The sequence below is a fragment of the Oryctolagus cuniculus genome, chromosome 4 (assembly GCF_964237555.1).
Source record: "Oryctolagus cuniculus chromosome 4, mOryCun1.1, whole genome shotgun sequence".
Classification (NCBI taxonomy): domain Eukaryota; kingdom Metazoa; phylum Chordata; class Mammalia; order Lagomorpha; family Leporidae; genus Oryctolagus; species Oryctolagus cuniculus.
In genome coordinates this window covers 75901503-75917273 of record NC_091435.1, presented here as the reverse complement: position 1 = coordinate 75917273, position 15771 = coordinate 75901503, and the positions used below count along the sequence as shown (strand labels likewise).

At 46.4% G+C, this 15771-nt stretch overlaps 1 protein-coding gene across 2 annotated transcripts in view; it reads right to left on the bottom strand.

Annotated features, from left to right (window-relative positions):
* The window catches only part of ARHGAP31 (Rho GTPase activating protein 31), a 128888-nt gene that overhangs the window by 13884 nt on the left and 99233 nt on the right, over nucleotides 1-15771 (bottom strand). For both annotated transcript variants that reach the window (XM_051819004.2, XM_051819005.2), the window contains exons 7-10: nucleotides 15415-15613; nucleotides 13033-13157; nucleotides 8288-8350; nucleotides 6768-7343 (exon numbers count right to left, since the gene is read on the bottom strand). In XM_051819004.2, the coding sequence (XP_051674964.2) occupies nucleotides 6768-7343; nucleotides 8288-8350; nucleotides 13033-13157; nucleotides 15415-15613 (963 nt within the window). The remainder of the gene's footprint in view (nucleotides 1-6767; nucleotides 7344-8287; nucleotides 8351-13032; nucleotides 13158-15414; nucleotides 15614-15771) is intronic.

Here is a 15771-nt window from a genome sequence, read left to right as displayed (position 1 = left end):
TGGGACTCAATCCTGCTGACCACAGTGCTGTACTCCACTGTGGTCCCGCCAAAGGGAGGGAGGCCAGGTCATTTATCCACTGACCCCTTGCTCATAGTAGTTGAGGGATGCCCCCGGTAATTCTCCATCCTTCTGGGTTGTCCCAAGCAAAGGGTGAGCAAGATCCTCCCTTCAAAAAAAAAAACAAAAAAAAAACCAAACAACCCTGAGGCAGAAAGCCAGAAACACAAGGCAAGCAAGACACAGGACACCTTCCCAACAAGAAACAGTCAGCTCCCCAGAGGCATAAGGGATGGCAGAACGTGACGCAGTGCCCACCCCGCCATGAATTCTCCAGGACTCGGTTGTGTGCATGTGTCCCAGTTATTGCACCAGTGTCCTAAAGATGGGCGTTGGGGTGGCTTCCAGTCACTTGGTATTCCAAATGGTGCTGTCATAGGCATGTATCATTTTCGAATTGTACAGCTATTTATTTAGAATGAACTCTTGAAAATGAAACTTCTGAGTGAAAAAATAAATACATAAGTCACTTTTTAAAAGATACTTTCAGTTACCACAAATCAGGGAAAACATATGGTATTTGTCTTTTTTGAGACTGGCTTTTTTAGCTAAATATAATGGTCTTCAGTTGCATCCATTTTGTTGTGAAAGACAGGATTAGGATTTCATTCTTTTTTTTTTTTTTTTTTACTTTTTATGGCTGAGGAGTAGTCTATCATGTACATATATCATAATTTCTTTATCTGGTCATCATATGTTTTCCTTGTTTTGTGGTAACTAATATACAGAGTACAAAAAAGTAATGTATATGAATAAAAAAAGATTTTAAAGGAACTTGAGAAAAGAGTTTTAAAAGAACTTAAAATTTATCATTGAAGTTGAGGAGTATGTATATTTTGTACAGTCTGACTGAATATCTCTTTTAAGCTAATAATTTTGGCAGAGATATCAGCTATGATAATTAACTTTAAATAGATGCTACTTATTCTAAGCCATGGCATATATTTTCAAAGTTGTTTTATCTTATAAGTGAATTTAATCGGCTAGGAACCGGTCAGAGATCCACATAAGAAAACTTGGTGGGTGATTATTGTCAATGGCGAGAGCTTATTTTCTATGTGTGTGTGTAAACAATGAACAGATTCCAACTTTATTCTTTACACTTGTTTTAAAAATAAATTCAAATGTATTTGCTGGAAGTTTTTTGTTTGTATTAAAGCTTACTTTGAAAGTTCCAAAAAAAAAGAGATACTTTTAAATAATCTACTAAAGATCTATTCCTTGAATGAATTTTCCAGCCTCTCTTTTGTAGAGCTCAGGATATTTTGTCCATTGTAACCATTAAAGTGGACTTATGAGAAGAGGGGAGAAAGGGTCTGCACTAAACATGAGCTTGTTCCTGTCACACTATTGCTGGAAGCCCTCAGTGGCTCCCTACTGCCTCCATTACGGTATGCAAGGCCTCTGCACTCTGCACCAGCCACATGTCTGCTCATTCCTACCCCACCCCCATGGACTTGAACTCCTCTGCTCTGGTCCTCTCTGGGATTCCACTGGTCCACTTTTCAAGACATAAATCTAACAACACCTCTTTAGAGCCTTTCTAAGCGATCTCTCCCTCTCCTACCTCCTGCAGCAGTGTTATTACCCATGAAAGGCAAAGTCACACACACACACACTCACACACACAGAGAGGGAGAGAGAGAGAGAGAGAGAGAGAGAGGTCTTCCAATCCTCAAATGCCAGATGCTGCAACAGCCAGGGCTGGGCCAGCCTAAAGGCAGGAGCCCGGAATTCCATCTGGTTCTCCACTTGGGAGGCAGAAGCAGCATCTGCTGCCTTCCCAGGAGCATCAGCAGGAGGCTGGATCAGAAGCAGAGGAGCCAGGACTTGAACTGGTGCTCCAGTATGGGAGGTGAGCATGCCAAGCGGCCACTTAGCCTGCTGCACTGTGACGCCTGGCCCAGCTCACCATTATCTTTACATGTGTTCATGGCTTCCATTCCCGGGAAAGTTCTTCAGGGTTAAGGCAGTATCTCTTCCTAGAAATTACCTGCCAAGGGCCTATGAGCCCAAGAAATCTTTGTTAATTGACAGATTTGACAGATACGTCTAAGCTCTAAGTCTCTAGGGATGGGCGCTGTGTTAAGCTGCCACTGCCTGCAGTGCTGCCATCCCATATGGGTCCTGGTTCAAGTCCCGGCTGCTCCACTTCTAATACAGCTACCTGCTAATGTGCCTGAGAAAGCAGTGGAAGACGGCCTAAGTCCTTGGGCCCCTGCATCCATGTGGGAGACCTGGAAGTAGCTCCTGGCTCCTGGATTCGGATTGGCTCAGCACTAGCTGTTGCAGCCATTTGGGGAGTGAACCAGCAGATGGAAAATCTCTCTCTCTGACTCTCCCTCTCCCTCTCTCTTTCTGTAACTCTGCCTTTCAAATAAATAAATTAATTAAATACACACACACACAATATCTATAGCTCAACAGGGAAGGGCCTTGTCAGGTTCCTATTTGGGAACACATTATTTACAAAGTACATGAACAAAGAGGCAGAGATCGCTGCTAATTGCCCCCCAAGATCCACTCCCTTTATTAAGAACTGGAATTTCTCCCACTCCCCAAGTTTTAGCTGCATGTGTGGCTGTCCAGTTAGTGACAATTCTCGCCCTCTTGGAGGCACGTGTGGCTTCATGAAATGAGTTTTGGCAGATGGAATGGAGAAGTGATGTGCACAACTCCAGGGCTGCACCCTTGAGTGGAATTTGTGTGACTTCCTCCTCTTCTGACCTTCCCATAGGCGGGAATGCGGATACTGGGGTGTAGGGCTCACGTTGACCATGCAGACAAGGACAACACCTCTGGAGATACGGAAAGAGCCTGTGACCCCCGATGATCACTTACCTCTGGGCCTGTACCTTCTACATAAGGTAGAAATAAACTTCTATTTCACTTGAGCCACTGTGCTTTGGGTTTTCAGTGTTACAGCAGCTTAGCCTACACTTCATTTAATAGAACCATGGGTTTATGAGATGGGCTTGCTCTTGGTTAAAAAAAAAAAAAAGGCCCAAACAAGTTTTTGTAGAATAATTTTTCTTTTCTTTCTTTCTTTCTTTTTTTTTTTTTTTTTTTTTTTGACAGGCAGAGTGGACAGTGAGAGAGAGACAGAGAGAAAGGTCTTCCTTTTGCCATTGGTTCACCCTCCAACGGCCGCCTTTTGCCATTGGTTCACCCTCCAACGGCCGCCCCGGGTGGTGCGCTGCAGCCTGCGCACTGCGCTGATCCGAAGGCAGGAGCCAGGTGCTTCTCCTGGTCTCCCATGGGGTGCAGGGCCCAAGCACTTGGGCCATCCTCCACTGCACTCCCTGGCCACAGCAGAGAGCTGGCCTGGAAGAGAGGCAACCGGGACAGAATCCGGTGCCCCGACCGGGACTAGAACCCGGTGTGCCGGCGCCACAAGGCGGAGGATTAGCCTAGTGAGCCACGGCACCAGCCCTGTAGAATAATTTTTCATATGCACCAAAAGATAACTATTTAAGATAACTGTATTATAAATTATTCAGCCAAAAAAAAAGGCAACTCCTAACACCTCTAGGGAAATTCTGGATTTTTGTTTCTCAGGTTTCCTTAAAGCTGAATGGTTACACTGATCTTCCTCTAATAAACATTTCTAGAAGGGATTCAGAAAGCTGTGCTTTTAACCCATAATCTCTTCCTTCACTTTCCGAAGAATCAAGTCCCCCTCCTCATCCCCTGAAGATGAGGTCAGCAGATCATAGCCTTGGGTAAGGTAAGTCAGATAATCAGTTATTATGATTACCTTGATTACTTTTTTTTCATTTGGAGCAATCAGTGATCTATTATCAGCACTTTTATTAAAGTGTAATATTTACTTGATATCTCTGACCCCTTGGGTCATATTGGAATTTCACCTAAATTGGCCAAAGTGGGAGAATTGGTTTGAGCAGAGTAAGTAAAAAATTTTAATTAGGTAACTTGGAAAATTGCCTCTTGTTTTACTCATTGTTATGGCACAAAAGAAAGAAAAATATCCTGTCTCTGAAGGTGAAGTTCTCCATTTGGAGTACTCATGGAAGGAGATAAGAAGTTTAAGTTAACATAACCCCAGAGAGAGGGGTGAGGGACTCTATTGTCCCTGAGCTGCTGAGGTCTCCCTTTTGCCCTGGTCCTAGATCTACTTGGCTGCCTCTCATGAGGTCCCTCATTCTGCACCCACCATCCACTAATCACAGGCAGAAGAGCAGGCTGGAGTTTCCATTAGTGTCTTTTCCAGACCAATTTAAAACAGCTTGGGTAATCCAATTTACAGAGAGAAAGAATGAGGAAGAAAAGATAATAGACCAGGGCTGGTGGCACAGTGGGTTAAGCCACCACTTGCAATACTGGCATCCCATAACAAAGTGCTGGCTCAGGTCTGGCTGCTCTGCTTCTGATCCAGCTCCCTGCTAATGTGCCTTGAAAGGCAGTGGAGGATGGCCCAAGTGCTGGGGCACCTGCCACCCATGTGGGAGACCTGGATAGAATTTCCTCTCTGGCTCCTGGCTTCAGCCTGGCCCAGCCCTGGTTGTCGTGGCTATTTGGGGAATGAACCAGCAGATGAAAGATCTCTGTCTCTCTGTGTATCACTCTGCCTTTCAAATAAACAAACAAAATAAATCTTTAAAAATAGAGAGAGAGCTAACAGACCCTCACTGAAATAGCCCTTAGGGCCCAGGTGCCTTCCCTTTGGAGAGGGTAACCAATGCCACAAAAGCTTTAACACTTTGATCCTTGAAGATCTCCCTTCCTCCCCTATCACTCATCCTGTTCCACTCACAGCAGCCCATGGATCATCCTCCAGACAAAGCACCAACTGACGCTCTGACCTGTTTTTCTCATCTTCCCCCATCCTGAGAAGAAGAGGGCTAACAATTACTGAGCACTGCCCTGAGCCAGGTCATGGGCAGGTACTTTATGAAGCCTCCTATTCAGATCCCACACAGCCCCTGGGGCGAGTTTCCCAGAAGGTCTCAACCAATCATCCTCTGTCACACAGCCACAATGCTATAAACCTGGGATCTGAATTAGCATGGCTGGGGTCCAGACTCGACAGACTTCCCACAATATTCAGCTGCCTCTCAGCCCAGAGGCCCTTTCTCAAATCTTCTGCATGAGGAATGCTGCTCATTAATGAGGGCCCAGCCTGAATGTCCCCTCTTCTGAGAAGTCTTCCCGGAATCCTCCTGAGAGGACTGCCTCTCCTTCGAACCCTTCTACTCCTTTCTGAACACCTCTTTCAGGACACTGCGTACCAGAGTCTTCCCTCGTTCCACAAAGAGGGGGAAGGGTCTTATGCTCTTTCCACGGTTTCTCCTTCTAGTTTGGAGCTCCCTGGTGGGAAAGGATTATGTCTTAATCTTCGTAACTCCACAGCCCACAGTAAATACATGAGGGAGCATGGTTACCAGCATGGACTGTTTAGCCTGGATTCAATCCTAGCTTTTCCACTTTCTTGCTGTGAGTCATTGGGAAAATTCCTTATTTCTCTCTAAGCAAATGAAGATAACAGTAACTATCCATATCTCACAGGGTGGTGTGAGGAGAAATGAGATGTTATACGTAGAACACTTGCTGGTATGCCTGACAACATTATAGGTGTAGGAAGAAGACAGCTAATATTAATTGAAACAGAAGCATTCCTAAACCACAGTGAGCATTTGTGGGTTTGACTGCCAACTATCCTTTCCTCGGGGTTTTCTGTGGCTCACATGGGGCTGTTGATCAAAGAAACCCTGCTCACTTCAGAGGTAGCCCAGACACTCAAGCCTGGCCCGTGTTAGAACTCTGTTAGGTCAGCAACAGTGATTGGTTCAAAGCTGGTCATCTGATCCAAAAAGGGCCAATCAGAGTCCTACCTGCATCCTGCTATAAGGACACTGGGAGAAAGGTGCTCGTTCTCATTGCTGGTGTTGCTAGCTAGCCCTGTGCTCTGCAGATTTAAGATAGAAACAAAGGATGGATAGATGAACAGAATATTAGTCTGGATGAGCTGCAGCTCCTCATTGCCTTCTGTGAGCTTTTCCTCCTGCCTTCTTATGATGTGAATACAACAGTAAGCAATACTTTATTGGATATTTATTTTTATTAGATACTGCCCTGAAAGTTTTACATGTGCTAACTAATTTTTTTTTTTTTAGAAATTTTATTTATCTGAAAGAGAGAAAGAGAGTGAGAGCATGAACTTCCACCTGCTGATTCACTCCTCAAATGCCCCCAACAGTCAGGGCTGGCCAAGTGGAGACCAGAAGCCTGAAAGTCAATCTGGGTCTTCCACGTGGGCAGCAGGGAGCCAAGCACCTGCACCATCACCCACTGCTTCCCACGCACATTAACAGGAAGCTGGAATCAGAAGCAGAGCCATAACTCAAACTCAGGCATTTCAACATGGAATGCGGGCATCCTAAGCAGTGTCTTATCCACTGCACCAAATGCCCTCCCTAACCAATTTAATATTTACAACCTTAATGAAGGAGGCACAGTTATTAACATCACTGTTTGCATGTTGCAGGTTAAGAAGCTAAGGTGCAGAGTAGTCTCATTACCTGCTGAGGTTCACACAGTGGGAAAACTGAGCCTAGGTTTGCACCCAGGCAGTCTGGACTTAGAGCCCACAGTCTTAACCACTTCACTATACTGCCCTGAGAACCCTATTTAAGGAGGTTTAAGTCTGATCTGTATCATTCGCCATGGAAAAAGCTCCCCTACTTTACCTGGAGAAGACTCAGCTCCCAGAGGCTTCTCCTCTTCGGGCCAGCCTCCTCCCTCTGACCCCTGGAAAGAAAACTCCTCCAGGCTGGAAAGGGACTGCAGCTCCTTTGGGGGTGTCCTGCAGGGGGTGCTGTTGGTGCTGATGACAGCTGACACGCGGAGTGGCACGGACACGGCGAAGGGCTCGGAGATGTTCAGCGCCTTGCGCTGGTGGCGTGGTGAGGGCTCCATCTGGAAGAGGCTGCTGGTGAAAACGGACTTGCTGGGGCTGTCGTTTGAGGTGTAGAACATACCCAGCATCTTTGGGGCCGTTTGCTCGCTCTCAGGATCCTCGGCAGGCCGGAACACCTTCAGCTGCTCCGGCGGGGGCCGGGCCTGCGCACCCTGGAGTTGGCTTCGGTCACTGCCCACGTCAACGCCTCCCTCTGCCCCTGCCAGCATCCCCTCGTGGCCCCATTCGCCCTCCTGCTTGCTGAGGTCGCATGAACTACCAGTGCTGGTCCCATGCATTTTCGTTGCTGGAATGAAAAATCCACCCGTGGTGACTGTTCGATTGAAATTTCCTTTGGTTTCTTTTCCTAGGGAGAGAGAACAAACACATGATCGATCAGCAGCCTGGGTACACACACAACTGTGCAGCCTTCCAGGAAGGGCAGGCACGTGAGAACTTAACGCTGGAAAGGTATAGCATTGGCATAAGGCCATTGCTGTCCTGGTACAGAAACATACACGCCATTTGAATGACAAGGGAGAAAGCACTTTCTCATATGCACAAAACACTGGCGTCAGTCCTTTGATAGGCCCAAGTTGCCGCAGGCCTAAAATTCTTAAGACTACCCTATCGGTGGCTGGCGCCGCGGCTCACTAGGCTAATCCTCCGCCTTGCGGCGCCGGCACACCGGGTTCTAGTCCCGGTCGAGGCGCCGGATTCTGTCCCGGTTGCCCCTCTTCCAGGCCAGCTCTCTGCTGTGGCCAGGGAGTGCAGTGGAGGATGGCCCAAGTGCTTGGGCCCTGCACCCCATGGGAGACCAGGATAAGTACCTGGCTCCTGCCATCGGATCAGCGCGGTGCGCCGCCCGCATTGTGCCAGTCGCATTGCGCCAGCCGTGGAGACCAAAGTCTCTCTCTCTCTCTCGCTCTCACTGTCCAGATAATGCCCATGAAAACACCTAAATTCAAGCCACATATCCATCTAAGCTTAAAATTAAGAGGCATAGACCAATACTGGGCTTTTCTTTCTGACCAAGGAGGAAGCATCTTCTGTCTTAGTTTTCAGGTGTTGACTTTTTATCACGTTCACGTTTGAATGAAATGTTGCTATGCTCTATAGCTGTGGCTAGAGAAAGGCTGTGTTAGAGCTATGTGAACCCCTTGAGTTTGGGAAGGCTCAAGGAGAGATGGGGTGATCGTGTGGGATCATGTCTACAGACGAGCAACCATGGGAGCTTACAAAGGCAAGTCTGGTGTGAGCTCCAGTCTCCCAGTTGCAATCCCCAGCTCAGAAACCAACTGTAAATCTCACCTTCAACAGGCACCGAACACAGGGAGTCCATGCTTTTAGCTGGTCGGATAGTAGCCTTTTCCACTAGAGACAAAAGAAAGCATATGAAGAGGAAGATTCAGAACAATAGACCAGGCTGTAAGGACACAAGAGAAATTTCTTTAGGAAAATTTTTCAAGTATTTATAATCTGTGTTCTTAGAAAACACTTCCCCACTTCACTCTGAGCGCTCATACTTTCTCAACGAGACTAAGCTGACAAAAACAGGGCACTGCTAAGTCAATGTTTTATTAATTTTACACATGAGAGTAAATTGCAATTTTTGTCAAAAAGTTATTGGAAAATGAGGAGTCCTGAACCCAATTTTCTTGCAGGAAGAGTGTTCAAAGCTGAATCCATGGGGCTCCAGGCGGCCTCTCCTGTCTGACCAGTGAGAGACTGAAAGAGCAGGATTCTTGGCTGCAGCCCTACGTATCTCTCATCTCCCAGGAATTTGATACAAAAGGTGAGAGGGCCCGAGGGAACTGGAGTCACCTTTTTCCACAGGTGCAGCTCTGTCCCTTGAAGTCTGTGGACTGGCTGCTCCCCCAGTGACCTCACTCAGTGACTTACCCTGAAACGGATCCCAACCACATCTTTTGTTTTTGAGCACCTGATATGTGCCTGGTGCCACCTTAGCAGGTTTTTGGAGTCTAAACAAGTAAAAACTGATACCAGGCACAGTATTAGACACTGTTATGGTTTAAGTGTGTATCCCAACAGGCCTGTGTTAGAAACATACTTCCTCAGTGCAGCACTGTTTGAAGATGGGGCCCCATGGGAGGTGTTTTGGGCATGAGGAACACACCTCATTAACGGATTAATGTCTTACAGGAACTGATTTCCCTTTTCTCTCTCCTGCATGCACTCACTCTGTGCCGTAAACTAAAGCAGCACAAGACCCTTACCAGAAGCCGAGCGGATGCTATGCTCCTGGCCAGAAGCCTCCAAAATCATGAGTGAAAATAGACCTCTGTTCTTTATGAACTATACAGCCTCAAGTATTCAGTTCTAGTAACAGAAAATGAACCAAGGCAGACAGATCCACAAACATCATGTCTTCAAGGGGCTGAACTGGCTAGAAGGGATTTCCCTCCAGCACAAACTTGCTAGCAGGGAAAAAGGGGCAACTGGAAGCTGGTACAGGTAAATGAATTCAGACAGATCTGGATTTGAGTCCAAACTGCAGTGCTTTTTGGCTGTGTGACTTCAGATGAGCAGCTTGCCTTCTCTAAATTCAGTTTCCTTGTGTGTAAAATGAGGAAAATGACAGCTGTTGTGAGGATTCAATGAGTAAGGGTTATAAAATAATTAGGCTGTACTAAGCTAAAATAAAATAAATAAAAATAATGATACTGCTTACTGTTACTGTTGGTGCTACTCAGGATCACCCAGGGCTCGGCTCTGAAGGGAGAGATAGGAATTCTACAAGAAGCAGTCAGGGTTGGCCCTGACCCAGAGTGGGCCTTAACTTCTGCTTATTTTGGTCCCTCTTTTAAAGCTCTCCCCCTTTTCCTCCTAGCTCCAAGCCTTGCTCCTCCTGGGAGGTTCTGAGTTAGCCCCCTGGTCCGCAGCTCCAGGTTTCTCTCTGACTAGAGTGCCTGCTGTGGGAGGGCACAGCCTTCCCCTCTCAAATTCTCCGCAAGGGCAGACATTGCCTTCAACTGCCTTACTTTGAGTACTGTGCCAGAATCCTTGTCCTTTGACGATCTGCTATTTCCACAAGCTCATGAGCTGATTTAGTATCCTAAGGTACCATGACCAGCATCCCTTCCTTCAGGTATTCTGGACACACTTTGCCTTCGCTTTCAGGAAACTACATTTATGGACTTTTTCGGTTTCCATGTGTTGACCTGGCAGGGCAATGACTAAGTGTCCCTGAGTGTCACAGAGGGTGGGCAGTTCTGCCTTCAGGGCCACCAGTGTCCAGTTTTGGTGGTTGGATTCTCTTTCCCATGCTGCAGTTCTGTGTGGCTGTGGCTGTAAGTGAGATTTCCTAAGGATTCCTTGACTTCTTTCCTCGATAGTAACTAAGAGCTCAGGACCCCTGGCCAATGCCTATATTTAGATTATATTTTTGTGTCTGCATCTTGGTCTGGCCTCATGGAAGTGCTTCCCCTAGTTTGCTGGCAGCTTTTGTGTCCCTGAATCCCCTCCCTCTGAGACTTTGCTCAGAGGTAAAGCTACTACAGCAGTACAGCCTTGGGATTTTCTACTCAGAAGGGGTCTTTTGAAGATTTCTTGAACTTTTCCTATTTGATATTATAAAGAAAAATATTAATTGATTCGAATGGCAGTATCCCAAGTTTCTGCATCTTCATTCATTCAGTACTCCATTTTTTTCTGATCCTGTGTATTTTTAAATCTCTGTTCAATTTTGTAAATATGGTTAAATACACTTCATCTGCCCCCCTCCCCCAAGGAAAAACCCCAAAAGTGTTCGTGGTGAATTAATTTTTTAAAATGCTCTTAATTATGGAATTTTAAAACATTATTTACATATGTTAACCCCTGGTTTTCCCCTTTCTTTTCTTTTCTTTTTACATTTATTTATTTGTTTGAAAGTCAGAGTTACAGAGAGAGGGAGAGACACAGAGAAATCATCTATCAGTTGGTTCACTCCCCAGGTGGCCAAAATGGCCAGGGCTGTGCAAGGCTTAAGCTAGGAGCCAGGAGCTTCATCCAGGTCTCCCACATGAGTGGCAGGGGCCCAGGGACTTGGATCATCTGCTACTGCTTTCCCAGGTCATTAGCAGGGAGCTGGACCAGAAGTGGAGCATCCAGGACTTGAACTAGTGCCCATATGGGATGTCAGCATTGCAGGTGGTGGTTTAACCCACTAGGCCACAATGCTGGCCCCTGATTTCCCTCTTTCGCATGCACATTTCAACACATAGTGAACTTATGGAGGCCACACTGGTGGATTCTGTTGCAAGACTACCTTTAAGTACAGATTCCAGTACAGTTACGACCATAAGGCCCTCTGGGCCTCAGCTTCTAGGACTCTGGTGCAAAGCAGTCAGGCAATAGTCAGATCCAGAGAGCCCTTGGAACAGACATGGATGGCTGTTTAATTTCACCCCCACATCCCATCAAAGTTAGCTAGTTTGGTGCTCTGTCTCTGATTAGCTTGTTCATAAGATGTTAAACTAGTGGCTTTCAGCCATGGATGCATAACAGGATCACCTGGAGGATTTTTGAAAATTTTTCCAATACTCTGATCTCATCACAGACTTTCGGAGGCAAAATCGCAGAGTGTGAACCACTTTGTAGGCAACCACGCTAAGAAGCCCTGGCAGGGACACCTTGTCTCTTCTGTGAATCTACCACCATTTAGTTCATTCAGCACCTTGGGTGTGTTCCTTTCGAAATTCACATTGGGGGGCCGGTGCTGTGGCCAGCGGGTTAATGCCCTGGCCTGAAGTGCCAGCATCCCATATGGGCGTTGGTTCTAGTCTCGGCTGCTTTTCTACTGATCCAGCTCTCTGCTATGGCCTGGGAAAGCAGTAGAGGATGGCCCAGGTGCTTGGGCCCCTGAACCCACGTGGGAGACCCAAAGGAAGCTTCTGGCTCCTGGCTTCGGATCGGCTCAGATCCAGCCATTCATTGTGGCCATCTTGGGGGTGAACCAGCAGATGGAAGACCTCTCTCTCTGTCTCTACCTCCCTCTGTAACTCTGTCTTTCAAATAAATAAAATAAATCTTTAAAAATACAACTAAATACAAATTTTTTAAAAGATACATTTATTTTGATGCAAAAAATTTAAAATCATACATAGTTTTAAAATAATACATATTTCCTCAAACTTTTTGAAGAGCCCTCATATGCATGGATTTCAAAAAATTTTCACACCCAGATAAACATCTTTCAATTCCATTTTTCCATGAACTTTCTGAAGAATGATGGTATCCTTTGTTTTTTCGTGTATATACCTAAGGTAAAGTTTAATTAATAAATTAGGCACAGTGAGGCACTATTAGAAATAATGTAAAAATGGAATAAGTATATTGTAATAAAAGTTATGTGAATGTGGTGTCTTTCTGAAAATGTTTTTGTATGAAACTCATTCTTCCTGTGATGATGTGCAATGAAATGATGCCTCTGTAATGAGATGAAATGAAGCAAATGATGTAGGCGTTGTGATGTAGCATTAGGCTACCACGTAAGGGTTACTTGAAACAGGCACTGTGATATCTCAACAGTTGATCTGATAACTGAGACATCTCCCAGTGACTAATGGGCAGGTAGCACACACAGCGTGCACATGCTAGACAAAGGGATGATTCACGTCTAGGGTGGGACAGAGCAGCATAGCGTGAGATTTCATCACACTACTCAGAGTGGTGTGCAGTTTAAAACTGATGATTTGCTTATTCCTATAATTTTTCACTTAGTATTTTGGAGCTAGGATAACTAAGGGTAACTGAATCCACAGAAAACAAAATCACAGATAAGGGGGAACTACCATATTCATTTTTGGCCTCGATAGCTATATTATGGTTATGTAAGATGTTAGCACGAGGGGAAGCTGCATGAAGGGTGCACAGATTTCCCGTGTACTCTTTCTGTAACTTTTTTGGAAGCCAAAATTGTCTTTTTAAAAAAGAACCCCTAGTTAATTAATATGTTTGTCTCTAGTAGGTTTAGTGTGATGAAATCATCTTAGAAGAAGATGAGCTAGCACACAGTCCATGTGTCACAAAACCCCACCGCCGTTGAATCTTACCTGAGAGCCGCTGCCCTCTCACAAACACGCTCCCATTTCTACTCAGCTTTGATTTGGAGTCTGATCCAGAACGTCCCAGGTTAAAAATCGATTTCCACTTCTTTGATTTACTGGAAAGCTTTCTCCTAATAGAGCCAAGGCATAAGGGATTAGTTTGTTAACTAGTTATGTCAAGGGTACTTTTAAATCAAGAAAAAAAAAGTATTTCAATAATGTTTGCAGTTACAGATGGCTCTAATATCTCAGAAAAAAATCCTCTCTAAAATCCAACATGATCCTCATTCTCACCTTGTCTGAGGATACATTAGCAAGAACTAAGACCATATTCCTGAGGGCAAGAGGCAGAGGCGTGTACCAAAGGTAGGGATGATGGCTAACAGAGGCAGAGATCACGGCGAGCCTCAGCCTCCAGCAACACAGTTCTGGGAACTCTTGTAAGCATTCTAGTCCTGAGTTTTCAAAGGTACCAGTCTCTCAGGGGCCAGTGTTGTGGCATAGTGGGTAAAACCGCCTGCAATGCCTCCACCTTATATGGACGCTGGTTAGGGTCCCAGCTGTTCTACTTTTGATCCAGTTCCCTGCCAATGGCCTGGGAAAGCAGCAAAAGATGGCCCAGGTGCTTGGGGCCCTGTACCATGTGGGAGAGCTGGAAGAAGCTCCTGGCTTTTGGCTTAGGCCTGGCCCAGCCCTGGCCATAGTTTTCATCTGGGAGATGAACCAGCAGATGGAAGACTCTCTCTCTCTCTCTCTCTCTCTGTACTCTGACTTTGAAATAAAATCAAATCTTTAAAAAAAAAAAAAAAAAAAGAAGATCCTAGGCTTTCAGAGGAGTAAGCCCAAAAGATGGTAGACTTCAGTCTGGATAGGCTCCCTGCACTGTGGGACAGCCACAGGAGAAGGCTTCGGACTTCCATGAACTGAAAAGGGTTGGTTGAGAAAGCAGACCTGGAACAGAGTCTGGCCCGCTGCTATTGGGAGAGATGCAGCCTGCTGCGTGTGGTCAGTGGTTACTTCAGGGAAAGGCAGAGGGCAGGACCTCGCTGGCTTTGCCTCACTACCAGGCAGCTTCCGTGGGTGGAGACAGGGACAGCACTAGACTGGGTCGGGAGAGCCTGATACCACCAGGGGTCACCACAGAGGCCTTGCCCTGCTGTGGCTCAGCCCAGCCAGCGGACTTCATGGAGTTCCAGGGTGAAACCCTGCAACCTGGGGGTCCCACAGAGAACCTTTCTCTGCAGGCTTCTCAAAGAACATCCAGTTTCAAGCCCATCACGTGTTTATGATCAATCTGAGACAGCTCTGCAGTGTCCAGCAGTTTCTTTGGGACTTGGCTTGTTCTTTCTGAAGTACTTAGTCTTAGGGTGCACATCATAGGGTGGCATAACTTGGGGTATGGTGGACTCCAAGGGTAGTTAAGAGCACAGAAAAAATGCACTGGATGGTCACTTCAAGGTATCTTCTTCCTGATCCCTGAAGGCAAATCTCACCCCGCAGAGATTTGGGAAGAGGAGCAGTGAGGTCAGTCTCAAGAGGACATGACACACAGTCCAGGAAAGAGAGATTTCAAACCAGGTGAGTTTCAGCCGTGCCATTCCAGTTGTGCAGGGTTCTGCCCTCTCCCTCCATGGAAGATGCTGATAAAGGTGCTGCTTTCAGGTTTCTTTTCACTGACCAGTGAAGATCACACCCTCAGATGAAAAGCCTGCTTTCAGCCCTTTTACCTACTGTATGTCTAAAATTTAGGACTACTGCTTCAGTCACTGCCTCCTACAGTGGGATGTGAGAGAAGGGGTGAGATCAGGGTTGCAATGGAAGAACTGAGAGGGAGAAATAAGGAAAGACAGTCTCGCACCAATGAAAAGGAGGTCTGATTGGTTTTGGAGGGTAAGGGGATTCTGACAGGTCTCAGGGGGGCAAGGAAGCCAAGGATGTGTCCCCAAGAGATGCTTGCCTGCAGTTCTTGGCCTAGGGTGGCGCCATTTGTCAACTTGTCCTCTGTCTTGAGATTTGCGTCTATGCCTCTTGTAATGTGATATAGGAGTGTGGGTTTGTTCTGAGTAAACTTCCTTTTGTAAACACCAAGCCTCTTTTGTCTAAACTAAGGAGTAGGGATTTTAGTCATGACTTGTGATATGACCCCTATGACTCCCACCCCCATCCTGGTACTTGGGGTCTCTATAACTTGGAGCAGTGAGTGACATTATCAAACGCTGGTGAGAGAGTTGTGGAGCCAGCTCCCTTCTCTTCTGGAATGTTTCCTTCTGCCCCTACCTGGACTACACCCCTACCCACAAGGCCATCACAGCCCTGAGACAGTATACCTCTTCCTCTCTGTCCCGCTCCATTCAAGCATCTCCCAAAATTCAAATGAATCCCACTTACTTGTTGTCTGGTAACTCAAGGACAGTGTGGAAGAGGGTGCCCATGGGGGGAACAATCTCAGGCAAGCTGTTCTCCCTCCTTTCCTTCCGAGCAGGATGGTTGGTAGCCAGGCTGCGGGCCTGAGCTTCCTCCAGGCTCACCAACTTCATGGGCAGGGAAAGGGCTGGCAGGGTCAGGCTCTTCATGATGGGTCGGTTTTCTGGAATGGAACGAGAAGAGCTCAGTTAGGGAAGAGGTCCGTGAATGGATCCATCCAGATTCCACATCAACAGCACTCCATTTTTGACCTCTTGGCAGGGACTGGCTGCCAACCTTGGCTTCACTAGGGCATGATGGGGCCTGGGGCTGTGGCTGTAT